The sequence below is a fragment of the Erinaceus europaeus genome, chromosome 17 (assembly GCF_950295315.1).
Source record: "Erinaceus europaeus chromosome 17, mEriEur2.1, whole genome shotgun sequence".
Classification (NCBI taxonomy): domain Eukaryota; kingdom Metazoa; phylum Chordata; class Mammalia; order Eulipotyphla; family Erinaceidae; genus Erinaceus; species Erinaceus europaeus.
This window is the reverse complement of record NC_080178.1, coordinates 74,211,850-74,238,244: the sequence shown is the minus strand read 5'-3', so window position 1 is coordinate 74,238,244 and position 26,395 is coordinate 74,211,850. Positions and strand designations below refer to the sequence as shown.

At 52.7% G+C, this 26,395-nt stretch overlaps 1 protein-coding gene across 1 annotated transcript in view; it reads left to right on the top strand.

Moving 5' to 3' along the window:
• The window catches only part of OTOG (otogelin), a 76,119-nt gene that overhangs the window by 5,825 nt on the left and 43,899 nt on the right, over positions 1 to 26,395 (top strand). Inside the window, exons 4-23 of the mRNA XM_016185077.2 lie at positions 183 to 258; positions 1,042 to 1,134; positions 1,307 to 1,461; positions 4,213 to 4,331; positions 6,097 to 6,302; positions 8,456 to 8,586; positions 8,765 to 8,871; positions 9,239 to 9,348; positions 9,958 to 10,086; positions 11,786 to 11,894; positions 12,211 to 12,257; positions 12,647 to 12,792; positions 16,671 to 16,803; positions 17,538 to 17,715; positions 20,353 to 20,477; positions 20,589 to 20,801; positions 21,658 to 21,850; positions 23,159 to 23,233; positions 23,506 to 23,549; positions 25,469 to 25,622. Coding sequence (XP_016040563.2) covers positions 183 to 258; positions 1,042 to 1,134; positions 1,307 to 1,461; positions 4,213 to 4,331; positions 6,097 to 6,302; positions 8,456 to 8,586; positions 8,765 to 8,871; positions 9,239 to 9,348; positions 9,958 to 10,086; positions 11,786 to 11,894; positions 12,211 to 12,257; positions 12,647 to 12,792; positions 16,671 to 16,803; positions 17,538 to 17,715; positions 20,353 to 20,477; positions 20,589 to 20,801; positions 21,658 to 21,850; positions 23,159 to 23,233; positions 23,506 to 23,549; positions 25,469 to 25,622 — 2,543 coding nt within the window. The remainder of the gene's footprint in view (positions 1 to 182; positions 259 to 1,041; positions 1,135 to 1,306; positions 1,462 to 4,212; positions 4,332 to 6,096; positions 6,303 to 8,455; positions 8,587 to 8,764; positions 8,872 to 9,238; positions 9,349 to 9,957; positions 10,087 to 11,785; positions 11,895 to 12,210; positions 12,258 to 12,646; positions 12,793 to 16,670; positions 16,804 to 17,537; positions 17,716 to 20,352; positions 20,478 to 20,588; positions 20,802 to 21,657; positions 21,851 to 23,158; positions 23,234 to 23,505; positions 23,550 to 25,468; positions 25,623 to 26,395) is intronic.

Genomic DNA, 26,395 nt, shown 5'->3' with positions numbered 1-26,395 from the left:
TAAATCACATCTAAAAGAACAGAAGACTCTTTTCCATCCCTCTCAGAGCTGGTCCAGGGAAGGTGGAGGACCAACAAGGGCCAGGGGGCCTCTGGCTTCCAGCCTCCAGGGAGACTGCCCTCCCTCAGGTAAGCCCTCGATGGTATTTTCTCTTCCCGACTCCCTTCTCGTGTCTTTAAAAGGAAGCGGAAGCCTTGGGCTCCTTGTCCATGTCTTCCTGGGAAAGGCGTCTCCATCGAGCCAAGTGTGCACCATCTTGTAAGTGGTTCCCTCCCTGCAGCCTGTCAGCTTTGGGGGTGCGGGGGGGTGGTTCCTTCCTGGCCTCTGAGCACCTCTGTCTTCTTTCTGCACTCAGTGTGTTTCTATCTCCCCCAGACGTGGGCTCCCCCTCCACTCTGCTTTCTCCTACCTGATAGAAGTGAACTTCCTCTCTGGCACCTTCTTCTTTGAACCCTAACCCGTCCCCTGCCCCTGCGCTCACCGCAGTCCTCTCTGCTTTGTCTTCTTGTCCTCCGTGGCTTTGCTCCAAGTGTCAGGTCTCCCCCCTCCCCTCTCTGCCTCAGTCCTGTCCCCTGAGATGGAGCTGTAAGGAGAGTGTGTGGAGCTCACAGGGCTCTCCCTGCTCACCCCACAGGCTCCACCGTCTGGGTTCTGCCTGCCCTGCCTGCCACCTAGCAATTCTGAGCTCAGGGATCTGGGAGGCAGCTACTCTGAGAGCCTTCCTGCCTTCTTCCTGCCTTCTTCCTGCCTTCTTCCTGCCTTCTTCCTGCCTTCTTCCTGCCTTCTTCCTGCCTTCTTCCTGCCTTCTTCCTGCCTGCCTGCCTGCCTGCCTGCCTGCCTGCCTGCCTGCCTTCCTGCCTTCCTGCCAGGGGGGAGGCTGAGCAGGTCTGATAGCCCCTACGAGTGCCCCTGGTCCTGAGCGGCACTGGGCTGCCTGTGGTGGGGATCCGGACTCCACACAGCTCTGGGAGGGCTGGGTGCCGTGAGCTGGTCTCTGCCAACCTTGGCTCAGTGGGAGGTGTTTTCATGGCTCCCTTGTAGACCTGTTTTCCTGCTTCAATGGGGGTGAGTGTGTGCACCCAGCCTTCTGTGACTGCAGACGCTTCAATGCCACTGGGCCACGCTGCCAGATGGGTAGGTCTGGGCTTCCTTCCACCCCGGGAAAGGGGCCGTGGGTGCAGGGAATTCTGGGCGGAGGGCCTGGGCTGGGCTGGGGGCATTAGAAGGGTGGCTGGGCCAGGGCTGGATCCTGACAGCTTGGGGCTCACTGCAGCTGCAGAGAGAGCATCTCTTTTCTCTGGCACAGTGTACAATGCCGGCCCTGAGCGGGACAGCATCTGCCGGGCTTGGGGACAGCACCATGTGGAGACATTTGATGGCCTCTACTACTACCTTTCTGGGAAGGGCAGCTACACGCTGGTGGGGCACCATAAACCCGAGGAGCAGATCTTCTCTGTGCAGGTGAGGTCTACCCCACCCTGCCTGGCCAGAAGGGTGCCTTTGGCCCCAGAGGCTGGGCTGCCCTGGGCTCTGCTTGGAGTAGTTAGAGAGCTTGGCCCATTTTTGCCCTCTCTTCATTCCTGCTCGGGGAGCCTGCACCTATTCACTCCTGGTTATCTCTTGCCATTCATTTGTCTAGTCACTGGTTCATTATTTGTGAAGAGGGTCCCTGTACCCTTCCTGTCACAAGACTTGGTGGTGACAATGTCTGTGGACAAATCTGAGATGGGAGCTCAGGCATGAAGGTCTTTTAGCATTGCCAGTACTCTGTCTCCTCCATTTTGAGCTCTCTGTCCTTGCAGAATGTATTGTCAAAGGGGGAAAAAGACATCACACCCGACAGATGTGTCATTTCGGGTGCATCTGGGTGAGATGGTAGCTTCTCCAAGAGTGTGCGGTGTACTCTTCTTATCAGGAAGGAAAATGGTCAGAGAGGGCTTCCTGCAATGGTGATATTTAAATTGGCACCTGAGGAAAGAATTGGAGTTTGCCAAGCAGAGCGCTGACAACACAAGGCCGTTCTAGGCAGAGGGAAGTTGAGAGATAAAGACTCTTTTCTTGCAAAAAGAGTGTGATGCTTGTGATCAAATGACAGAGGGCCTGGATGATTTAGTCCAGGCTGCCTCCTCCTCCTTTTTATAAGTCTTATTTATTTATTTATTTATTTATTCCCTTTTGTTGCCCTTGTTTTATTGTTGTAGTTATTATTATTGTTGTCGTCATTGTTGGATAGGACAGAGAGAAATGGAGAGAGATGGGGGAAGACAGAGAGGGGGAGAGAAAGACAGACACCTGCAGACCTGCTTCACCGCCTGTGAAGCGACTCCCCTGCAGGTGGGGAGCCAGGACTGGAACCGGGATCCTTACGCCGGTCCTTGCGCTTTGCTCCACCTGCGCTTAACCCGCTGTGCTACCGCCCGACTCCCTCCTCCTTTTTCTTTTGGTCTCCAGGATTATCACTGGGCTCAGTGCTGGCACTACAAACCCACTGCTCCTGGCAGCCATTTTTTCCATTTTACTGGGTAGGACAGAGAGAAATTGAGAAAGGAGGGGGAGATAGAGAGGGAGAGAGACAAATAGATACTTGCAGACCTGCTTCAGGTGGGGAGCCAGGGGCTCGGACCTGGATCCTGCACTTCGGTTAGTACTGTGTGCACTTAACTGGGTGTGCCACTCACGGCCCCTCAGGCCTTCTTCTTTAAGAAGTCTTCTTGGATTCCCTGACACCTGAGCTGGCCCAGGAGCTTCTCTCTGTAATCAGAGTTCCCCGTCATTGTACCCTCACTGTGCTCCTCTTACAAAGGTCTTTCTGGGCTGGTCTTCTCTGCTAGACATGTGCGTTTTTCAGGTCAGGGGCCGTGTCTATTCATTTGGTGTCCTCACGCTTTGACTAGGGCTCAGCTCAAGCTTGCCTTAGACATGAACATGTGGGTGAGATACTTGCATTCTGGGCTGTGTGGTGGTCACCTGTGGGCACAGCTAGTACATGTCTACCTGCAGAAAAGTCTGCCTGGGAAGCTGACTCTGTGGGCAGCAGCTTGTCCAATTTCTGGCTGTCTCTATCCAATAAATAAATAAAACGATAATATTAAAATTAGAGAGAGAGAGAGAAAGAGAGAGAGGAAGTGAGAAGTGGACTGACAGTCACTCACAGCCAGGATTCTTTTTTTTAAAAAGTTATTTTATTGGGGGATTAATGTTTCATAGTCAACAGTAAATACAGTAGTTTGTACATGCATAACGTTTCTCATTTTTCCACACAACAATACAACTCCCACTAGGTCCTCTTTCATCCTGTCCCAGGACCTGAACCCCCCCCCCAGCCCCAGAGTCTTTTAGTTTGATGTGCACACCAACTCCAGTCGAAGTTCTGCTGAGTGTTTTCTCTTCGGATCTTGTTTTTTCAACTTCTTCCATAGCCAGGACTTTAACCTAGGTCTCAGGGCTCAGATTCAAAATCCTTTCCAGTCTCCTTATTTCTGGAATTTTCACTTATCCATACCAGGGCATCCCCATTAGGTAGTACACCACCCAACAGAGAGGGGAGGGGGCGACAGAGAGGGAAAGAGAAAGAGAGAGACCGAGACCTGCAGCCCTGTTTTACCATTCATGAAGCTTTCCCCCTGCCCAACAGGTGGGGAACAGGGGTTTGAACCTGGGACCTTGCCCATTGTAATGTTTTGATTTTTTTTTCCAATTTTTTAATTTTTCCCTTTTATTGCCCTTGTTTTTCATTGTTGTTGTAGTTATTATTGTTGTTGTTGTTGATGTCGTCGTTGTTGTACAGGACAGAGAGAAATGTAGAGAGGAGGGGAAGACAGAGAGGGGGAGAAAAAGATAGACACCTGTAGACCTGCTTCACTGCCTGTGATGTGACTCCCTTACAGGTGGGGAGCCTGGGGTTCGAACCAGGATCCTTACGATGGTCTCACTGTAATGTGAGCACTTCTCCAGGTGTGCCACCACCTGGCTCACTGTCCATCCACTTCTCTGAGGACCTGCTGAATCATCTCTGAAAGGCAGCAGACACTCATAGTGATTGCTCCCCTGTGGCATGGTGGGGACCGGAGGGGTGGCAGACGATGCTGGGCACCCAGGAGGCAGGAGATCAGAATGAAGCATGGCCCAGCAGGGCACTTCCTGTCCCCTTGGGGCTGAGGACCAGGCCTGTGGCGGCAGCCCAGCCCAGTGACCTCTGAACCCCCCAATCAGGTGCACAACGACCCGCAGTGCGGCTCCTCCCCCTACACCTGCTCCAGGTCTGTCAGCCTCTTCTTCACGGGTGAGCAGGAGATCCGACTGGCCAAGGAGGTCACCCACGGAACTGACAGGTAACTACACCCCCCCCCCCAGCTCTCCTGCTCCCTGTGCTGCCTGTGGGGCTGGGTGAGCTGTTGCCCTTCTCCAGCGTAGAGGAAAGAGCTTGCCCAAGGCAAACTGCCAGCCGTTACCCGGCTCAGGCCGGGCCCACACTGGCAGGCCAATGGGTGTTTGGTTGGTTGGGCTTGCAGAAAGATGGACCCCTCTGCAATTTTCCAGAACTCTCAAGCCCTGTGAGTTCTCAGGCAAAATACTTTTCTAGCTTGCTGAGTGTAGTTAAGCATGCTTGACCATTTTGTTTGTTTGTTTGTTTTGTTTCCCCCTTCCTTTAAAGGGGGTCTTCCTGGCTGGATCACACACAGTTCTTATCTCCCCAGAGCAGATACCCATATGCTTGCATTTTTATCTGGTGACATAGAGTCACTGTGAATGTCCCCTGTCTTTTAGGGGCCCAGTTTATGGCTGGGAAGCCAGCCTGCCCCCCCCCAAAATGAAGTGTCTGCTGTCGCATGAAATGCTCCAGATGGTGCTTTTGGAAATCTACTGCATCTCTTCTCTTCTTCTCTTTTATTTTATTATTAGATAGAGACAGAGAGAAATTGAAAGGGCAGGGAAAGACAGAGAGAGGAAGAGAGGGGTCGGGCGGTGGTGCACCAGGTTAAGCACACGTAGTACAAAGCTCAAGGGCCTGTGCAGGGATCCCGGTTTGAGCCCCTGGCTCCCGACCTACAGGGGGGACACTTCACAAGGGGTGAAGCAGGTCTGCCGGTGTCTCTCTGTCTCTCCCCCTCTGTATCTTCCCCTCCCCTCTCAATTTCTCTCTGTCCTGTCAAATAAAAAAAAAATAAAGGGATAAATGGCCACTAGGTGCAGTGGATTCGTGGTGCAGGCACTGAACCCCAGTGATAACCCTGGAGGCAAAGAGAGAGACAGACAGAAAGACACCTGCAGCCCTGCAGGTAGGGACCAAGGGCTTGAACCCAGATCCTTGCAACCTGTCATGTATTTGCCTAACCAGGTGTGCCACCAGCTGGCACCTCTTGCATCTCTTCTGGATGGAACTTTCTTTCCCTTCCCGTGTTGTGTGTGTATGGGCTGGGCTGGGGTGGAAAGGCCCGGTCTTCCTACCATAATCCTGTCTCCTTTTTAGTTTTGTGCTTCGGGTCTGGAACCCAGGCAGCCAAACGTTCTGGAGCAGAGTGTAAAATTGTAGTCGCGTGGGTCTCTCTAGTGACTTGTTGTGCATCTTGTGGTGCTGCCGTGGCTCCCAGCTATGTCCTTTGTCCTCCTTCCTGACGCTGAGCTGTGCTGCATACTGCCCAGTTCCCGCTTAGCCAGAAGACCGTGTGCTGGTGCACCTGGGGAGGGGCCAAGGCTGCTGCTGCCCCACCCTGCTTCTTTCACTCTGAGTTTCCCTCCTCTGCTGAATGTGTCTCATCATGTGTCAATGTGGCTTGCTCCACCCCCCCCCCCCCCACACACACAAAGCAGATGTCTGCTTTTGCTTCTGCCCGATCTCTCCTATCCAGGAGAGAGAAGCTGGCAGGTGCAGTCACTAAAGATTTAGTCCTGCCAAGGGAAACTGCAGTTTTCAAAAGTGGTTTTTAAACTTGAAAGACCAACCCTCCTTCATGGTGGACTCAAGCACCCTTGGGTGGGGAGGAAGTGGAGGCCTCGGTGCCTGTGGTGCCAGTCCCCATGCAGGTGAGGCGGGCTCCTGTAGGGAGGCACTTTGGGTGGTGCAGGTGCCCTGGGACCTCGGGCTTCTCCTCACAGGGTCCAGCTGCCACACATGGTGGGGAACGTGCGTCTGCAGCGGCTGGCCGGCTACATCCTTGTGCGGCACCAGTCAGCCTTCACGCTGGCCTGGGATGGCACCTCGGCTGTCTACATCAAGATGGGCCCCGAGTTCCTGGGCCGGACCCACGGGCTGTGTGGGGACAACAATGCTGACCCCCAGGACGACTTGGTGACCAGCTATGGTGAGGGCCAGCACTGGTAGCCAGCCAGGGGTTTGGGCAGGGATGGGGGTCAGGTCAGGCCAAGAAGGGGGAGTGGGGCTTAGGGCAGAATTATGGGGGCATGTGTGAGGCCTGGGGCTTCTTCGTACCAAGTGTGTGACTGCAGGTGTGTTCTTAACTGCAGTTTCTCCCTCCATCCCTCCACCCCTTCCTCCCTCCGTCTCTTTCCTTCCTTCCTTCCTTCCTTCCTTCCTTCCTTCCTTCCTTCCTTCCTTCCTTCCTTCCTTCCTTTTGCCTCCAGGGTTATCACTAGGGCTTGGTGCCTACACTACGAATCCACTGTTCCTGGTGGCCGTTTTTTCCATTTTGTTGGATAGCACAGAGAGAAATTGAGAGGGGAGGGGAGACAGAGAGGGAGTGAGAGAGAGACAGTTGCAGACCTGCTTCACTGCCTTGTAAGCTTTTCCCCTGCAGGTGGGGACCAGGGGCTTGAACCTGGGTCCTTGCACATTGTAACATGTGTGCTTAACCAGGTGCGCCACCACCTGGCCCCTAGCAGTAACTACTTTTCAGGCATCATCTCATGTGGTACCTGGAGTGATCTCACAGGGCACAGGACTGTTTGCTCTTGCTGACATACATGAAACTGAGACTCAGAAGGAAGAGGAGTTGTGTCCATTCCCTTAACATTGCATGGTGGTCTTGCTCCTGCATTTGGAACAGTAGGAAGCCGCTCTAGGTGTTTGTTTATTATTTTTAAAATGTTTTTTATTGCCACTAAGGTTATTGCTGGGGCTCGTGGCAACACTACAGATCCACTGCTCCTGGTGGCCATTCCCCACACCCCCACCTCACACACTTTTTTGTGTTTCTATTTGATAGAGAGAACCTGAAAGGGGAGGGGGAGATACAGAGGGAGAGCAAAAGAGGGACCCCTACAGACCTGCTTCACTGCATTCTGCCAGGTGTGCTACCACCTAGCCCCCCACTGTAGGTTCTTAGCATTTAAAAAAATTTCTTTATTGGGGAATTAATGTTTTACATTCAACAGTAAAAACAATAGTTTGTACACGCATAACATTTCCCCGGTTTCCATATAACAATACAACCCCCACTAGGTCCTCTGTCATCCTTTTTGGACCTGTATTCTCCCCCCCCACCCCCATCCCAGAGTCTTTTACTTTGTTATAATACTCCAATTCCAGTTCAGGTTCTACTTGTGTTTTCTCTTCTGATCTTGTTTTTCAATTTCTGCCAGAGAGTGAGATCATCCCATATTCATCCTTCAGTTTCTGACTTATTTCACTTAACATGAATTTTTTAAGGACCATCCAAGATCGGCTGAAAACTGTGAAGCCACCATTTTTAATAAATGAGTATTATTCCATTGTGTACCTAGACCACAACTTGCTCAGCCACTCATCTGTTGCTGGACACATGGGTCGCTTCCAAATTTTGACTATTAAAAATTTTGTTGCTAAGAACATATGTGTACACAAATCTTTTTGGATGAGTGTGTTGGGTTCCTTAGGTTATATCCCCTGGTAATCCAAGAGGTTGGCACAGTGGATAAAACATCAGACTCTCAAGCATGAGGTCCTGAGTTCAGTCCCCGGCAGCACATGTACTAGAGTGATGTCTGGTTCTTTCTCTCTCTCCTCCTGTCTTTCTCATGAATAAATAAATTCTAAAGCAAAAAAAAAAAAAAAGATATATCCCCAGGAGAGGAATTGCAGGATCATAGGGTAGGTCCATGTCTAGCCTTCTGAGAGTTTTTTTTTTAACCAGAGCACTACTCAGTTCTGGCTTGTGGTGGTACAGGGCGGTGGTGGTGGTGGTGGGGTTTGAAGCTGGGGCTTCTGGAGCCTCAGACATGAGAGTCTCTTTGCATCACTATTCTGCCATCCACCCCCGCCCACCCCTCTTGAACTTTCTTGACTGTGTATCTTTTTCTGGAGAATGGCTGAACTGGCTGAAGTCAGCCTGAGGTCAGGGTGCTTGAAAAGTATTTCCTGTTTTAGGTGCTCAAAGATGTCACTCCCTTTTTTGACAATAGTCATTCTGACTTGATCCCTGACCTTAGCCTCTGTTTGAGGTCCCCTCGGCTGGCTCCCCGTGCCCACCCCAGACCTCCCCAACCCCCAGCCTGTGCTTATGCTGGGTGTTCTCTGCAGGGAAGCTGACTGAGGATGTGGCTGAGTTCGTGCGCAGCTGGCAGCAGCAGCCCCCCAACCAGCCTCCGGGGCCCACGACCCCCTCCTTGCCGCGCCCACCATGCCTGCAGCAGAGTGCGGGAGCCATGCAGGTCAGGGCTCCCCACCCCCACCCCTCAGGCTGGCTCCCCTTCCACCTGTTGGAAGGCCAGGGGCTCCAGGCTTGTGGACACCTTCTCTCTCCTTTTCACCTGCCCTGTCCTCTCTTTTGGGGGTTCAAGTTGGGGTTCCATATAGGCTGCTGAAGCCCGAGGCCTGCCCTGGTTACAGGCCGTGTTTGAGAGATGTGAGGCGCTGCTCCGCCCCCCGTTTGACACCTGCCACACCTACGTCAGCCCTCTGCCCTTTGCAGCCAGCTGTACCAGCGATCTCTGTCAGTGAGTCTCAGCCGGGGTTGGGGGGCAGGAAGGGTAGCAGGTTGTGGGGAGACCCCTTCCAGCACTGGGGTTCAGTGCATGGGTCTCTAGAGTCGATGATTCCAGGAACTGACTTTTATGCTTCCCAAAGCTCAACCACTCCTATGGGCGAAAGGGACAGAGCTTCAGCAGACATGAGGTCTGAGGCCCTGCAGGCGTGCTTGGGGTCTCGAGTCAGGTTTCCAGTCTAGGCCTTGGTATTCCTGGGGGCTTTCTCAGCAGTGTGAACAGAATAGGTGACCTGAGTCCCCGGCAGTCTGGACAGCTGCTGGGGGGCTGGGAGCAGCCTGGGCTCTGTTGCAGGGTGACCTTTGGTTTTCCGGTGCAGGTCAGCGGGCGATGAAGCCACCTGGTGCCGGGCACTGGCAGAGTATGCCCGGGCATGTGCCCAGGCAGGGCGCCCCCTGCAGGGCTGGAGGACCCAGCTCCGGCAATGCAGTAAGTAGGTGCTTCCTGGTTGTTGATTCCAGGGAGGGGTTCAGACCTAGCTCAGTCCTGAGCTCTAGGCAGCAGGTGGGTGACACTGTCAGCTGCCAGCTCAGTGTTCTGTCCCCATCAAAGCACAGTTGTAAGAGCTTTAAGACCTGAGGTCCTAGACCCATAAGACAGATGGAAAAACTGAGGCTCTGCTGAAGAGGGACTGGCCTAGGGATACAGACTGAGATGAGGGTGGTCTCCGGAGCCTGCCTGCCTTTCCTGGGGGTCCCGGTCACCCAGGGCTCATGCTGACACCAGGGGGTCAGGAGAACCAAAGCCTTTCAGAAAAAATAAATGATCACATTTTTTTTTCCCACCTGCAGGGGGAAAGCTTTGCAAGTGGTGAAGCAATGCTGCAGGTGTCTCTCTGTCTCTCTTCCTCTCTGTCTCCCCCTTATCTCTAGATTTCTGGCTGTCTCTATCCAAGACATAAATAAAGATAATTAAAAATAATAATTGTGGGAACCAAAGCCTTTGCCCCAGGCCCCAGGGCCCAGGGTAGGGCTGGTCAGGCCTGGCAGAGCCGGGCCCAGTAAGAAGCTGACCTGCTGTTGTTCCCTCCTGCCCAAGCCGTGCACTGCAAGGAGAAGACCTTCACTTACAATGAGTGCATTGCCTGCTGCCCTGCCTCCTGCCAGCCCCGGGCATCCTGCGTGGACAGTGAGATCACATGTGTGGACGGCTGCTACTGCCCCACGGGTATGCGAGGTGCCACCAACACCAACACCAATCTGTCCTGGGCTGACAGATGGGCGTCAGTTTGCAGAAAGAGTGGAGGAGGGATCAGGCAAAGAAGGGCTTAGGGGAGGCGGAAAGGGGAGGATGGATCTGTAGCTCTTGAGAGGTTCATCTGAGTATTAAATCGACACTGACCTTTTTAAGGGTTGTGGGTGGAGAGAATTCACTCACTCCCCGTGCTTGTGTTTGCCTGAACAGCCATTCACTCTAGACACTTTATTCTGCTGTTCATAGCAGTGAGGCTACAGTGTGTATGTAGCTGGCTTAGCTGGGTGAGTGAAGGAGATTTAAAAAAATTATAGGGGCCAGGCAGTGGCACACCTGGTTAAGCACGCATCACGATGCACAAAGATCCAGGTTCAAGCCCCTGGTCTCCACCTGCTTCATGAGTGGTGAAGTAGAGCTGCAGGTCTCTTTCTCTCTCTCTCTCTCTCCCTCTCTCCCTCTCTCCCTTTGCCTCCAGGGTTATCACTGGGGCTCAGTGCCGGCACTACAAATCCACTGCTCTTGGAAGCCATTTTTGATTTTATTTTTTTTATTTTTTGGATAGGACAGAGAGAAATTGAGAGAGGAGGGGGAAGATACGGAGAGAGAAAGAGAGACACCTGTCAACCTGCTTCACCACTTTTAAAGTGACCTCTCTGTAGGTGGGGAGCTGGGGGTTCGAACCTGGATCCTTATGCTTAGTACTATGTGCACTTAACCAGGTGTGCCGCTGCCCAGCCCCCCTGCAGATGTCTCTCTGTCTCTCTCCCTCTCTATCTACCCCCTCTCAATTTCTTTCTGTCTCTATCCAATAATAAATATATATATTTTAAAGTATTAAAAAAGGAAATTAAAAAATTTGTTTAAAAAGGTTACAAATTTGTAATAACTGAGTTTAGGATTCAGCACTGGTCACATTATAAGCTACTTTTGTGTGCAGCTCCTTAGAAAGCGTGATGCAGTGAGGGCCAGCTCAGAGGTCTAGACAAGAAGTGAGAGAAATGCAGTGAGGTGACACATTGCCAGGAAGGCTTCCGGGAGCAAGTGGCAGCCAAGCCAGTTCTAGACGCAGCAAAGGGCTTTCAGAACCTAATCGCTGTGTTGGCTGTTGGGGCTGGGGCAGGCATGGGGTTCTCTGAAGAAACACCCGGGGCTGGGAGGATTTGCTCAGTGGAGAGTCAGGCCTGCTCTGGTTCAGGAGGAAGGCCACCAGTGGAATCAGAGGTGAAAAGATCCTGAGTAAGGGGGCCAGATGGTGGCACATAGTACCCAGCTTAAGCACCCACACAAGAATTCAGGTTTGAGCCCTCGGCTCCCCACTTGCAGGGGGGATGCTTCATTAACAGTAAAGCAGGTCTGAGGTATCTCTCTTTTTCTCTTTCCCTCTCTATCTCCCTTCCCGTCTCAATTTCTCTGTCCTATCCAATAAACATGGGAAAAAATGGCCACAGGAACAGTGAATTCATAGTGTCAGCACAGAGCCTCAGAGATAACCCTGGAGGCAAAGAAAGAAAGAAAGAGAGAAAGAAAGGAAGGGAGGAAGGGAGGAAGGGAGGAAGGAAGGAAGGAAAGAAGGAAGGAAGAAAGGAAGAAAGGAAGAAAGAGTCTGGGTGAGGGAGTGTTTATAACAGGCCCTAAGACAGATACGCCAAGTGGGTCTCTCTTGTCACCTTAGGGCTGATCTTCGAGAATGGGGCCTGTGTGGCCCCGGCTGAGTGTCCCTGTGAGTTCCACGGGGTTCTGCACCCGACCGGCTCTGTGATAAAGGAAGACTGCAATGCCTGGTCCGTGTCCGCGGAGAAGCTGGGGGTGGGAGGGCTGCAGTGCCTCTGTGTCCTCTGTGAGAAGCTGCGGGGGTGCATTTCCGGCTTTCCATCAGGGGTGTGGGTGTCCTGACATATGGGGGCATCCACTTATCCACTTAGCATCTCTGAATCCCGGGACGGGCGGGGGAGGGTTGTTAGACCCCATCACTGGGGGGTGAGTGGCTCGGACTCCCATGCTGGTTGAGAACACCAACCAAGGGCCCGGGGACTGGAGCGCTGGACCAGCCCTCTGTCCCCGCAAGGTGAGCCCCTGCCCTGTTGGTCTGTGTTTCAGCACGTGCACTGCAGGCAGGTGGGTGTGCAGCACGTCTCTCTGCCCAGGTATGGCTGCCCCCCGCCCCCCCACTCCCGACTCTGCACCTTTCCTCTTGCGTTACAGCTTTGGGAGACGGTCACTTGGTGTCACTGGCTTGTGCTGATAGCCACCTTGCCTGGATAAAGGATTGTCTGCTCTGGTTGGGAGAGTTTAGCACGGCTTCCTCAACCCTCCTGAACTTAGGTTGGCCTGCGACTGGCTTTCAGACTCAGGGCCTTGTGCTCCTGCCTTGAGTCTGGGATAGGGCCACAGCTCCTCACTGGCCCTGTTCTCAAAGGGAAGGCCAGGCCCTGGTCCATGAGGGCAGGGTGCTGAGTCTTCCTTTGGGCCTAGAAGACAGAGACAGGCCTGGGGGCCAGCTCCCATGAGCCAACTGCTTTTCTCTGTCCCTCAGCTGAGTGTTCCGTGACGGGCGACATCCATTTCACCACTTTTGATGGCCGCCGGTACACGTTCCCTGCCACCTGTCAGTACATCCTGGCCAAGAGCCGCTCCTCAGGCACCTTCACAGTGACGCTGCAGAATGCCCCGTGTGGCCTGGTAAGAGCTGGCAGCTCCAGGCCCTGCCCACAGGATTCCCTTGTCCATCCATAGAGAGAGGCTGGGACATTTAGAATGACAGGGTTTCTTTCTTTTTAATTTTTAAATTATCTTTATTTATTTATTGGCTAGAGACAGCCAGAAGTAGAGAGGGAAGGGAATGATAGAGAGGGAGAGAGACAGAGAGTCACCTGTAGCCCTGCTTCACAACTCAGAAAGCTTTCCCCCTGTAGCTGGGAAGTGGGGGCTCGAACCTAGTTCCTTGTGCATTGAAACACATGCGCTCATCAAAGTTCACCACCACCCGGCCAGAGGCTGGGACATTTAGAACAGGCCCCCAAGGTTGTTCACAACACGCTCCCTCTGTTTATTTTCTCTGGGCAGAGCCTGGGGTGGGAGAGGAGACTGGCCTCTCTCTTTATCAGAGGACAGCCTGGCCCTGTCCATGGTTGCTTTGACCAGGTGACTTCTTGTCCTCACAAATGGGGTCACTCCCTTTGCATCCTGAGGGTGGCAAAAAGAAAAGGCCAGGTAGACAGACACAGCCCAGCTAGGGTCCTGCTCACTCCTGAACTTCTAGAGTCTTAGAATACCTGGCTGGGGGCAGATGGTGGCACTCCTGGTTAAGGCATGTGTCACCGTGTGCAAGGACCTTGGTTTGAGTCCCCGCTCCTCACCTGTGTGTGTGTGTGTGGGGGGGGACACTTCACGAGTGGGAAAGCAGGTCTGCAGTTATTTATCTTTCTCCCTCTCTACCCCTCCCTCCCCTCTCAATTTCTCTGTCTTTTCAAACAAAATAGAAAGAAAGGAGGGGAAAAATAACAGGAAAAAATGGCTGCTGGGAAGGGTGGATTTGTAGTGCTGGCACTGAGCCCAAGCAATAACCCTGGTGGCAACAGAAGAAAAAGAAAAAAGAGGAGACGTGGGGTCTCTCGCTCAGACGCTGCTCTGTCTCCTCTGGGGTGGGGTCAGGCGGCCTCCACTGGGTGTGACCTGCTTCACTGCAGCTGAGCGCTGAGCACATGCTCTGTGCCTCGGGCCAGGCCTCTTCCTCGTGGCGTTATCCTGCTGAGCCAACCGGGATGGGTGTCGGGCCAGCACGATACTGGGCACAGTGCAGATGAGTCCGACCCTGCTGCTCCGTCAGGAGCTCGGAGCCTGATAGGGAAGGTCAGTTACATCCTGGAGCTTCAGTGTGAGGTGCATGAGTGGTGCAGCACCAGCACAATTCTGCAGAGAGAGGAGTCTTTCTACAGAGCAGACGAGACGATGGGGAAATCCTCAGCAGGCTAAATTGGTCTGGAAGGACAGACAGACATAATTCAGGGATGTCTGAGGACAGAGAAGGGGCAACCCAGGTAGACTAGAGGGTGTGAGAAATGATCTAGGATTCACTCAGGCAGAAGGAGAAGGACTCAGTGACTAGTTGACAGTGGCTGAGAGAGTGGGGTGTGGGGAGAAGGGCAGGAAGCATGGGAGATGTGGCTGGGAGTCCTGGGAAGACACAGTGGAGTGGGACGAGGACATCAACAGAGAGCAGAAGGGTGACATGTATTTACATAGCACTTTTAATATGAACAATTCACTTAAATTTTTTTTTGATATTTATTTCCTTTTGTTGCCCTTGTTTTATTGTTGTAGTTATTATTGTTGTTGATGTCATTGTTGGATAGGACAGGGAGAAATAGAGAGAGGAGGGGAAGACAGAGGGGGGAGAGAAAGACAGACACCTGCAACCCTGCTTCACCAATTACAAAGCTTTTCCCCTGCAGGTGGGGACTGGGGGGCTTGAACCCGCATCTTTACACGTTGTAATGTGTGCACTCACCCAGGTGCACCACCACCCGGCCTCAGCAGTTCACTTCTGCATACAACATTTGCTTTAAGGCTCAAAGCAACTCCTCTGGGCAGTCATATTTATTCTCACCACTCTCTGTGTGTGCGTGTTTAACTGTTAGAACACTGTTCAGTTCTGGCATATGGTAGTGCCAGGGATTGAACTTGGAACCTCATAACCTCAGGCATGAAGTCTTTTATATTAATGATATGCTGTATTCCTGGCCTCAGCCTCAAAAGATTAAAAAAAAAAAAGTCTGAGAAAATGTAACAGGAAGATGAGGGGTAAAGAATCATTTTAAAAAATATTTATTTATTCCCTTTTGTTGCCCTTGTTGTTTTATTGTTGTAGTTATTATTGTTATTGATGCCGTCATTGTTGGATAGGACAGAGAGAAATAGAGAGAGGAGGGGAAGACAGAGAGGAGGCGAGAAAGACAGACACCTGCAGACCTGTATCACCTCCTGTGAAGCGACTCCTCTGCAGATGGGGAGCTGGGGCTTGAACTGGGATCTTTACACCCGTCCTTGTGCTTTGTGCCACCTGTGCTTAGCCCACTGCGCTACTGCCCAACTCCCAAAGAACCATTTTTATCACATCTCTCTCAGGCACACACTGTCAGCATGTACTTTCCTGCACTGCCACTGGGTGGCAGCACTCATCCCATTGACAGTTGAATAACCTAACTCATTTATTTACTGTCCACGTCCCACCTGCAAATGTTATCTCCCTGAGGGCAGGGCCCGCACCTGCCATGCTTTTCACTGTCTGCGTGTGTGACCGTCTTCCTGTGGCAGGGAAGTGTGAGTGGACTGATGTACTACCATTCCAGAGGTGGAGGAGCTGAGACCCAGAGTCCATTAGCTCATCTCAGGCTTAACTTTAGTTGGAACGTGATACAACGTATGTGACGCCTGGAAGCTGCTACACAAGCACCCAACAAGGATACAGTTAAAGCCCTGGGCGCTGGTGTAGCTCTAGCTTGACTCGTTTTTTTCTTTCTTTAAAATTGTTAAAAGGTTGTCTTTATTTATTGAATAGAGGTAACCAAAAATAGAGAGGGAAAGGGGTGATAGAAAGAGAGACAGAGAGACACCTGCAGCCCTGCTTCACCATTCGCAAAGCTTTTCCCCTGCAGGTGGGGACCAGGGGCTTGAACCCAGGTCCTGTGAATCGTGTGCTACTACTGCCTCCCCCAGGCTTATCCCAGGGGCTCAGTGCCTGCACAATGAATCCACCAATCCTGGCAGCCATTTTTCCTTTTTGTTCTTCCTTTATTTTCTTTTTAATGAGATAGTGCAGAGAGGGGTTGAGGGGGAGGGGAAGAGAGACACCTGCAGCACGGCTTTACCGCTTGTGAAGCTCCCTTCCCCCAGCTGGTGGGGAACCCAGGTGCTTGCACATGATAATATGTGCATTCAACTGGGTGCCCCACTGCTGGGCCCCTGCCTGATTCTTTTTTTTTTTTGCCTCCAGGGTTATTGCTGGGGCTCGGTGCCTGCACCATGAATCCACTGCTCCTGGAGGCCATTTTTCCCCCTTTTGTTGCCCTTGTTGTTGTAGCCTTATTGTGGTTATTATTATTATTGTTGTTGTTGTTGTTGATGTCACTCGTTGTTGGATAGGACAAAGAGAAATGGAGAGAGGAGGGGAAGACAGAGAGGGGGAGAGAAAGACAGACACCTGCAGACCCGCTTCATTGCCTATGAAATGACTCCCCTGCAGGTGGGGAGCCGGGGGTTGGAACCGGGATCTTTCAGCTGGTCCTTGCACTTTGTGCTATGTGCGCTTAACCCACTGCACTACCACCTGACCCCTGACTGATTCATTTTTAATTTGCATACTTCTAGCTCCACCACTAACCACCAGCCTGAGCCTGTACCTTCCCCTGTCCCAGACGGGGGCATCCCATTAGCTGGCCCCTCGTGTCCTGGGAGCTTTGTTGTGGGCAGAACCCTGGGACACCCAGCTGCAGGGACCCTGCCCCTGAGGCTGGCAAGAGACAGTATAACTGCCCCCTTGACCTTCCTCTTCTCTCCAGAACCAGGACGGAGTCTGTGTCCAGTCGGTGTCACTGATTCTGCACCAGGACCCTCGGAGGCAGGTGACCTTGACCCAAGCTGGGGACATCCTTCTGTTTGACCAGTACAAGGTCACCCCACCCTACACAGACGGTATGACTTTGGCTGCCGGCGGCTCCTTTGTACAGGTTCCTTCGCCACACAGACCACAGCTTACATTCTAGTCCTGGGGGAGTTGGGCCAGGAAGACACCACAGCTCCATTAATGTGCGGTCCTGAAGTGCGTCCTTGTCCCCACCCCACTGTGACAGCAGGCTGCCCAGCAGTGTAATGGAATCTCTCAATAGTAGCCTATGAATGGGACCCTTCCTCAGTCCTGCTCACCACTGCTTCTCACTTATTTCTTTATAGTAAATACATTCTATTTATTTATTTTTGCCTCCAGGGTTATCGCTGGGGCTTGGTGCCTGCACTACAAATCCACTGCTCCTGGAGGCTATTTTTTCCTTTTGTTGCCCTTGGTTTTTATCTTTGTTGTTATTATTATTGTTGTCATTGTTATTGGATAGGACAGAGAGAAATCAAGAGAGGAAGTGAAGGCAGAGAGGGGGAGAGAAAGATAGACACATGCAGATCTGCTCCACCGCTCATGAAGCAACCCCCCCCCCCCAGAAGGGGGGAGCCGGGGGCTCGAACCGGGATCCTTCCACTGGTCCTTGCGCTTTATGCCATGTACACCTAACCGCTGTGCTGCTGCCTGGCCCTCAGTAAATACATTTTTATTTAACATGAAATAGGCAATAAAGGTGGTGGCAGTGTTGGATGGCGTGTGTCTGCTTATTGGCCGAACTTCCTAAAGTTTTACCTCCTTGCGTTTCTGTGCCCAGATGCCTTTGAGATCCGGAGGCTGTCCTCGGTGTTTGTGCGGGTGAAGACCAACGTGGGCGTGCGTGTGCTTTACGACCGGGAAGGCCTGCGGCTCTACCTGCAGGTGGACCAGCGATGGGTGGAGGACACTGTGGGTCTCTGTGGCACCTTCAATGGCAACACACAGGACGATTTCCTGTAGGTCCCCCTCCCCCATCAGAAGGGAAGGGAAGGGAAGGGAAGGGAAGGGAAGGGAAGGGAAGGGAAGGGAAGGGAAGGGAAGGGAAGGGAAGGGAAGGGAAGGGAAGGGAAGGGAAGGGAAGGGAAGAGAAGGGAAGGGAAAGGAAGGGAATTTGGGGCCTCTTATTCAGGGCTGGCACCTTAACGCCCCCTTCTGGCCAAGGTTTACATTTATTTGAGCCAGGGGTTTACAACTTCTCTGAGTTGAAGGTTCATGTCTAAATTCTTGTTCTGGTAACAGGGGTGGGGTTCTCCTCAAGAATCTGATTGAAGGTAGGACCCAGGAATCAGTCTCTCTCTCTCTCTGTGAATGTCACGCAAATCCTAGTGCCTGAGGTCTGCTGATCATGCATGAAGAGATACTGTCTTCTGCTTTTCAACTTGGTACAACTCACATGGCTTAGACTTGACTCTTGGTTTTGTTTTAACCCCCTGTGAACATGAGCCAGTGATGTCAACTCTCTCACTTCCTATCCCTCTGGGCTAGATTAGCCCATTGATCTTTTTCTGCCTGGTGCAAGTTTGTTATTGTTTGTTTGTTTGTTTATTTATTTGTGGTTTTTTATTTATCAGGGGAATGTATGGTTTAGAGTGGGCAGTAAAATACAGTAGTTGTTCCATGTGTAACATTTCTCAGTTTTCCACATAACCCCCCAAGGTCCTCCTCTGCCGTCATGTTCCAGGACCTGAACCTTTCCCCCACCCCCAGAATCTTTTACTTTGGTGCAATATACTTTTATTTTTTTAATATTATTTATTTATTTATTCATTATTGGATAGAGACAGAGAGAATTTGAGAGGGGAGGAGGAGGTAGAGAGGGAGAGACACCTGCAACCCTTCTTCAACACTTGTGAAGCTGTCCCCTGCAGGTGGGGACCAGGGGTTTGAACCTGGGTCCTTGCACACTATAATGTGTGCACTCTACCAGGTACATCACCACATATCCCCCCCTTCCCATGCAAGTCTGCACCCTGTGACAGCCCCCACAGTCTTCAAGGGAACCCTATTTCCCATACACTGACAGAGACCATTGGATAATGGTCAGAGCTCAGGGTTTAAAAACTTGAGAGGGGACAGGAGCTAAATGTTCCAGAAAGGAGAACAAAGAATTGATCTTGGAGGCTGGCAGTTCTGACTAGTCCTTCCTGTTGCATACCAGGGAGCTGCAGAAAGGATCATGGGCAGGGCTGGTGAGAGCTCCCTTTGGTGGTGGGCTTTTTGGCCATTGGAACAACCCAGATTCAAGCACAGTCCCTACCACGTAGAAGGAAGCTTTGGTGGTATGGTTCTTCTCTCTCAATCTCTCTCTCTCTCTCTCTCTCTCTCTCTCTCTCTCTCTCCCCCTCTCCAAAAGCAAAGCAAACAAACACAGGAGACTTTCTAAAGTGGGAAATGGGAATTCAGATTTGGGGTTGGGGAGGACAGAAGAGAGCTGAGAGCTTTTCTTTGCAGGCCCATCTGGCTTTGCCTGGTGGGGTGGTATCAGGGCAGGTGGCCAGCTTTGGAGTCGAGAGATAGCAGGGCAGGTGTTTTCAGGAACAGCCACAGAGAAGGCAAGAGGGAAAGTGTTTTTTAAAAATTATTTATTTATCTTTATTTATTGGGTAGAGACAGCCAGAAATCAAGAGGATAGCAGGAGGGAGGGAGGGAGGGAGAGAGAGAGAGAGAGAGAAAGGGAAAGAGAGAGAGAGAGAGTGAAAGGGAAAGAGAGGGAGAGAGAGAGAGAGAGGGGAGAGAAAGAGAGAGACCTTCAGCACAGCTTCACCACTGGCAAAGCTTTCCCCCTGCAAGTGGGGAGTGGGGACTGGGGGCTCGAACATGGGTCTTTTCACATTGCAATATGCGTATTCAACTAGGTGTGCCACCACGTAGCCCCATCTTTTTTAAATCACTGTTTTATTTAATATTTTATTTGTTATTATTAGTGTGTTACTAGATTGTAAGATTACGGAGTGCAGCTCCATACCACACCCATCACCAAAGTTCTGTATTCCCACACCTCCCAGAGATAACCACCATTGTTCTCATAAGCCTTACAAACCATTTGCTTGCCTCTGTTTTGTTTATTGATTTATTTTTGTCAAGCTCATGTAAATCAAATCATATGAGTGGAACCATCTGGTAGTTGAATTTCATCTCTTTGCTTATTCCGTTAAACATAATCACCTCCAGTTCCATCCATTTTGTCCTGAAAAGACACAACATCATCTTTTTGATGGCAGAGTAGTATCCCATGGAATATAGACCCCATAACTTATTGAGCCAGTCACCTGTTGATGGGCATTTAAGTTGCTTCCACTCTGACTGTTGTGAGTAATGCAGCTGTGAATGGAGGGGTGCACATGTCTCTTCTAGGAGGGAGAGTCTGAATCTTGTGACTTAGGTGTCTTCATGGGGGTCTGTGGGTGTGAAATTGGGACAGTGTTTGCCTCCCAAGCCCCTCTGAGCCCCCTTGGAGGTGGGTGAATGTGGTGTGTGTGTGTGTGTGTGTGTGTGTGTGTCCTCAAGCAGACAGGTGCTTACCTGGTGTTTGCTGTATGTTCACTTGGGCCCACAACGGTGCATCTCTGCGTGTGTTTCTGCCATGACTGCAGGTCTCCCGTGGGTGTGCCCGAGAGCACCCCGCAGCTCTTCGGGAATTCTTGGAAGACACTGTCCGCCTGCTCCCCACTGGTCTCTGGCTCCCCACTGGACCCCTGCGACGTGCACCTGCAAGCTGGTGAGGTGGGAGTGGGGGGGGCAATGAGGAGAATAGATGATGGAGACTAGACACTGGATGTCTTGAGGGGGGAGCAGGGGCTCTGTCCTGACTCTGCCATTTCCCTCTCAGCCTCCTATGCAGTGCAGTCTTGCAGCGTGCTCACGGGGGAACTGTTCGAGCCCTGCTCCGCCTACCTGAGCCCGGTGCCATACTTCGAGCAGTGCCGCCGGGATGCCTGTCGCTGTGGGCAGCCCTGCCTGTGCACCACGCTGGCCCATTATGCCCGCCTGTGCCAGCGTCACGGGCTCCCTGTGGACTTCCGTGCCCACTTGCCAGCCTGCGGTGAGTCCCCCCGTTCCTGTCGCCGTGTGAGGGCAGCTGGGGCTCCAGACCCGAGTAGCCACCTGCTTCTCTGCACTGTCCACTGGTACGTCCCGGTCTCCTTTGACCTCATGGCCACCCCTGTGCTGTCGCCTCTCAGATGGCCTTTCTTCCTGTGCCTGCACCTCTGCTCAGGGCCCTGAGCCACCTGGCCTAACAGCTGGGCTTGTACTTATCTCTTGCCCTTATCCCCAGCCCCTCGCCAAGTCCTGCCAGTGTGGTTAGTCCCTGTGCTGCCACTTCTCATGGCTTGACTCACCCAGACTCCCTCCTGGGTGTCCGTACAGCCTTATTTTTATTCATTTATTTTTGCCTCCCGGATTATCCCTGGGGCTCAGTGCTGGCACTACCAATGCTCCTGGTGGCCATTTCCCCCCATTTTATTGGACAGGACAGAGAGAAATTGAGAGAGGAGAGGGAGGGAGAGAGAAAGACACCTACAGACTTGCTTCACCATTTGTGAAGCTTCCCTGCTGTAGGTGGGGAGTGAGGGCTCGAACCCAAGTCCTTGTACAGGTCTTTGTCCTCAGTACTGGGTGTGCTTAGCTGGGTACGTCAATGCCCGGTCCCCATAGCCTCTATTTAAAAAAATCCTTAGTAGTGATTAAACAGTGTTATACAAAGTTACTGCAGCCAGAGAAGCTTTGCAGAGATGGCTGGCTCTGCGGTCCACGGGTTTGAGCGCACACGTGGCTCAGTGGGCGTAATCTGGGCCCCCATCCTCCCTGCATCAGAGTGACTCTGCATCCCCTAACTCCAGCACAACGTCCGCACGATTCTGGCGAGGAGGGAGACAATTTTTCATTTCCCACTGCAGCACTGTCGTGTGAGGCCACCAAGGAATACAGCCCCTGTGTGGCCCCATGTGGACACACCTGCCAGGACCTAGCCAACCCCGAGGCCTGTGGTGTCGATGGCGGTGGTGATCTCAGCGGGGACGTGTGTGTGGAGGGATGTGCCTGCCCACCGGACACCTATCTGGACACCCAGGGTGACCGCTGTGTCCCCAGGTGAGCAGGCTGGCTGGGCCGCTTTGCCAGGTGAGGGGGTGCCTGGGGCTTCCAGGGCATCTTGGGAGCCTGAAGCCCTGTTTCATCCGGCAGTGTTGGGCCAGACCCTGATGGGCAAAGCTTGTGAGTGGATGGACGCGCTGTCTTGGCCCCCTCCCAACTCTCTCCCTGGTTTGGCTCTTCAGTCCAAAATCCCTCTCAGAACCGAGAAAGTCTCCCCTCCCACCCCCCACCCCTCCCACAAGTAGTTATACCAACCTCTCAGTATGACCTGTTTCTTTTTTTAGACTTTCATTTAAAAGATTTTTATTTATTTATTTTGTATATAGAGAGAAATTGAGGGGGAAGGGGCGATAAAGAGGGGGAGAGAGAGAAAAGACACCGGCAGCTCTGTTTTACTGCTAGTAAAGCTTTCCTGCTGCAGGTGGACCTGGCACTCGAACCCGGGTCCCTGTGCACTGTAACGTGTGCGCTTAATCAGGTGCACCAGCTCCTGGCCCTGATCCACACATTTCTATGTCCTGGAGACTCAGCACCCGTTCTAGGTGTCAAGCTTAGTAGTAAAGAAAGAAACAGGCGTGTAGTGAGGGCAGATAAAGAGCGTGGCAAACAGGAAGTGGGGGGGCCGGTCTGTCACAGGAAGTGAGAGTGGAGGTGCTCTTTCTGCTGAGGGGACATTTGATTGGCACCTGCCGGAGGTGGGGGAGGTCAGAGTAGACACTGGGCACAAGTGGCCAGAGCTGGGATACAGCTCTGTTTCTGTGGGTTTGTTTGTTTTATTTGGGTAGACAGAAATCAGGAGGGGGGTGGGGAGATAGAGAGGGAGATACAGAGAGACACCTGCTTCACCACTTGTGAAGCTTTTCCCACAGGCGAGGGCTGAGGGCTTGAGCATGTGCACCCAAGCTGGTGTGACGCCACCTGGCCCCACAGCCCTGTTTCTGGTATGGCCTGGGCCTGGGCTCGGGAAGTGGGCCCTGTGCTATCTGCCTCTCCCTTCACTGGTCCAAAGGACATTGACTGTGGGTGTTTTAGAGACCAGGAAGGCTGTCCTTGTCCAGACTCAGTGACTAGCTCGAGAGTCTGATCCCCAGCCCTGACTTCTGTCACTGGTAGTGAGCTGACTTCCCCGCTCCCTAGAAATGTGTCAGGCGTCACTGTACATGCAGTTATTAATATTACTGTTGTTGATATCATTATTTGCCTGTGTCCTTAAGTCCCTGGGGAAGAGGGGTGACTGTCCTTGTCCTGGCTGCTTCTCCCCCAGCTCTGGGCCAGCTCATATTCTTCTTTCTCTGCATCTGACAGGAACCAGTGCCCCTGCCACTTCCAAGGAGTGGACTATCCCCCGGGAGACAGTGACATCCCGTCTCTGGGCCGTTGGTGAGCTCCCTGGGAGGTGGAACCCTTAATATGTCCATATGTGAAAGGAAGTGTGGCCACACCGACCCTCCCTCTGTGCAGGGGACCAGACACAGGAGTGTGCAGACCTGAGTGAACCCTGGCGGGCGGGGGGGACTGAGCACAGTGACTGGGGGTTCAGTGTCTGGACTCTGCAGTGACTGGGCCAGCTAGCTCCAAACTAATTTCTTCTTCTTCTTCCTCTTCCCCTTCCTCTTCTCCTTTTTCTTCTTCTCCTCTCTCTCTCTCTCCAGCCACTGCAAAGATGGAGTCATGAGCTGTGATAGCAGAGCTCCAGGTAGGTGTGACCAGAAAGGTGTGTGTAGGATCTGTTGGGGGGGTCCCCTATAGTGGCAGGATTGTGAAGAGGAAAGTGGGGAGCTCGGGGGCAGACTAGAAAGAGTAGAGCCCCCCACACTGGGTCTTGCTCAAACTGAACCTTCTGGATCCCTGGGCTTCTGGGGGCTGCTGGCTGGAGGTTGCCATCTTGATATCCTGCCCCTGCTTGGCCCCAACTTAAGGGGCCGTGGTTCTTGCTTCCGGATGAGAGACCAAAACCCTGTCTCCCTGGGGGCAACTATCTGGGGTGACTGAATGGCCACTTGACCTCTTGTGTGTACGGGTATCCTTGGGCTGAGCTGTCACAGGTCGTTAGAGCCTGACCCTGTGTCCAGCCTCGTGTGGGATGTAGGGGCTGTGGAGATGGAGACACCAGCCTGGGCCTTTTGAGCTGTGCTAGGTAGAGAGAAGGGACAGGGTGGCCATGTGGGCCAGCCTAGGAGGGGCTTGGAGGTGAGTAGCTGGGACCTTCAGGGGGCCTCCTAGGGCAGCTCCCAAAGATGGGAACTGACGGGAGTCGGGTGGTAGCGCAACGGTTTAAGCGCACGTGGCACCAAGCACAAGGATCAGCTTAAGGATCCTGGTTCAAGCCCCCGGCTCCCCACCTGCAGGGGCGTCCCTTCACAGGCAGTGAAGCAGGTCTGCAGGTGTCTATCGTTCCTCCTCTCTGTCTTCCCCTCCTCTCTCCATTTCTCTCTGTCCTATCCAAGAACAATGACATCAATAACAACAATAATAATAACTACAACAACAATAAAAAACAGCAAGGGCAACAAAAGGAGAAATAAATATAAAAAAAGAAAAAGAAGAAGATAGGAACTGTCACAGGAATTTAAATTTGACAAAGAACGGCGCGTCCTGAGACCCAGTCCTACCCAGAGCTCACTGGCCACGTGGCTCTGGGAAACTATGTTTTTGACATTTAACCTATGACCTTCACCTTTGACATATAGCCTAGATGACTACATTCTCCCCATGTCTTGTGTATGTTCCTGAAAACAGTTTTCTCTTAGTCATTTCTGGCTTTGGCTTCCTGCTTTCTGGGACTTCCCACTGGTCTCCTGTGGCTCTGCCTTCTGTCCATCCAAGCATGGGTGGGCCAAGGACTCAGCTCTCTCATATGGGTCCCCTCAAAGCTGCCACTCACGCAGGGTGGGTGTGTGCATGGCTGGCTAGGCCGACAGCCCGGCCCCTGAGAGAGAATGGGCCATGGAAATGTAGGTGAAGGAAATTGACTTCCCTGTTGAGAAAGGCCGGTGTCCTCCTGGCCCCATGTGGCATGTGGAGGACCTTTCTGGTCCTTTCCTGGTCCCTCTGGGGCTGCTCTCTGTTTATGCTTGTTTACAAACACAAGTGGCTTTTCTCCATTACATGGGAAAACAAGGTAGTAAGACTGCACTGATTTGAGATAGAATTCTTTGTAAAGTATTTATTTATTATTTAATGTATTGGATAGGACAGAGAGAAATTGAGAGGGGAGGGGGAGGAAGAGAGGGAGAAAGAAAGATACCTGCAGACCTGCCTCACCACTTGTGAAGCTTCCCCCCTTCTCCTGTAGGTGGGGATCAGGGGCTTGAACCCATGTGCTTGTGCATGGCAATGTGCGTGCTCACCACTGGCCCTCAGACAGGCTTCTCTAAGAAAATCCATGTGAAATGTTGGGGGCGGTACCTAATAAGGAGTGCCGAGGTGGTGGCTGCTCTGCGTGTGACAGCATGCCCCCCCAACACACACACACACGCACACACGCACCCTGCCACCTGCATCCGGAACTCCAGGGGCTCCTGCTCACAGACACAAGGAAGCAGCAGTGCCCTACCTGCTTCCCCAGGCCCAGGTGTTCTCAGCACCACGCCAACATCCTCTCTGCTCTTGCAGCTGCGGCCTGTCCCGTGGGCCAGGTCTTTGTGAACTGCAGCGATGCTCATGCTGGCCCTGCGCTGAGCCGAGAGAGGACGTGTGAGCAGCAGCTGCTGAACCTGAGCTTGCCCGCGGGAGGGCCTTGCCTCTCAGGCTGCGCCTGTCCTCAGGGGTATGTATCCACGCTGCCAGGGGCCCCAACTCCTGACGGCTGGCCGATGGACAGGCTAGGGGTCAACCTCACAAGGAGGTGCCAGCCCAGGCCCAGCCAGTGACAGTGTCCTGCCAGCAAGGGACCGAGAGCCCCAGAAGCGTGAGGTGGGAGTGCTTTCTCCCTGCTTCTTACCAGTGTGTGGCCCTGGGCGGAGGCTCGGCTTATGCCTGTAAAGTGACAACGGTGTCCACAGCTCAGCAGGCATTCGTGGAGCTTGATGAGGCTCCGGAATGGAGGTGGGTACCTACCTGCCATGCTCTGTAGGCCTGGTGGAGTGGAGGCTATGAGAGAGGAAGGCCACCACTTAGCTCTCACTGTCCTGGGAGTGGCCTGACTGGAGCCCTCAGGGGGGAGGCTGGAGCCTCTGCAGCACTGGGGAATGTAAGACCTCAGGGTGTGTGTGTGGGGAGTAGTCAAGGTGCCCAGGACACTGCTGTCAGAGCCATGAGACTTGCACTTTGTGCCGTGGGCACAATGGTGGGGGGCAGGCCTGGAGCCTGGCCTCTCCTGCTTCCCTGTCTCCCTGGCCTCGCTGCCTTATCTGGCAGTGAGTGGTCCTAGCTATCTCCAGTAATGTGACATTACACACTTCACTTGAACTTTATGAGCCTCGGTTTGCTTGTCTGTGAATTGAGAGCAGGGACGGAGGCCTTGTTGGGCTCTTATGAGGCCTGAGCTGGAGTGACAGCAAAGCATGCCCACAGGGAGATAAACACTCCCTTTGTCATTCC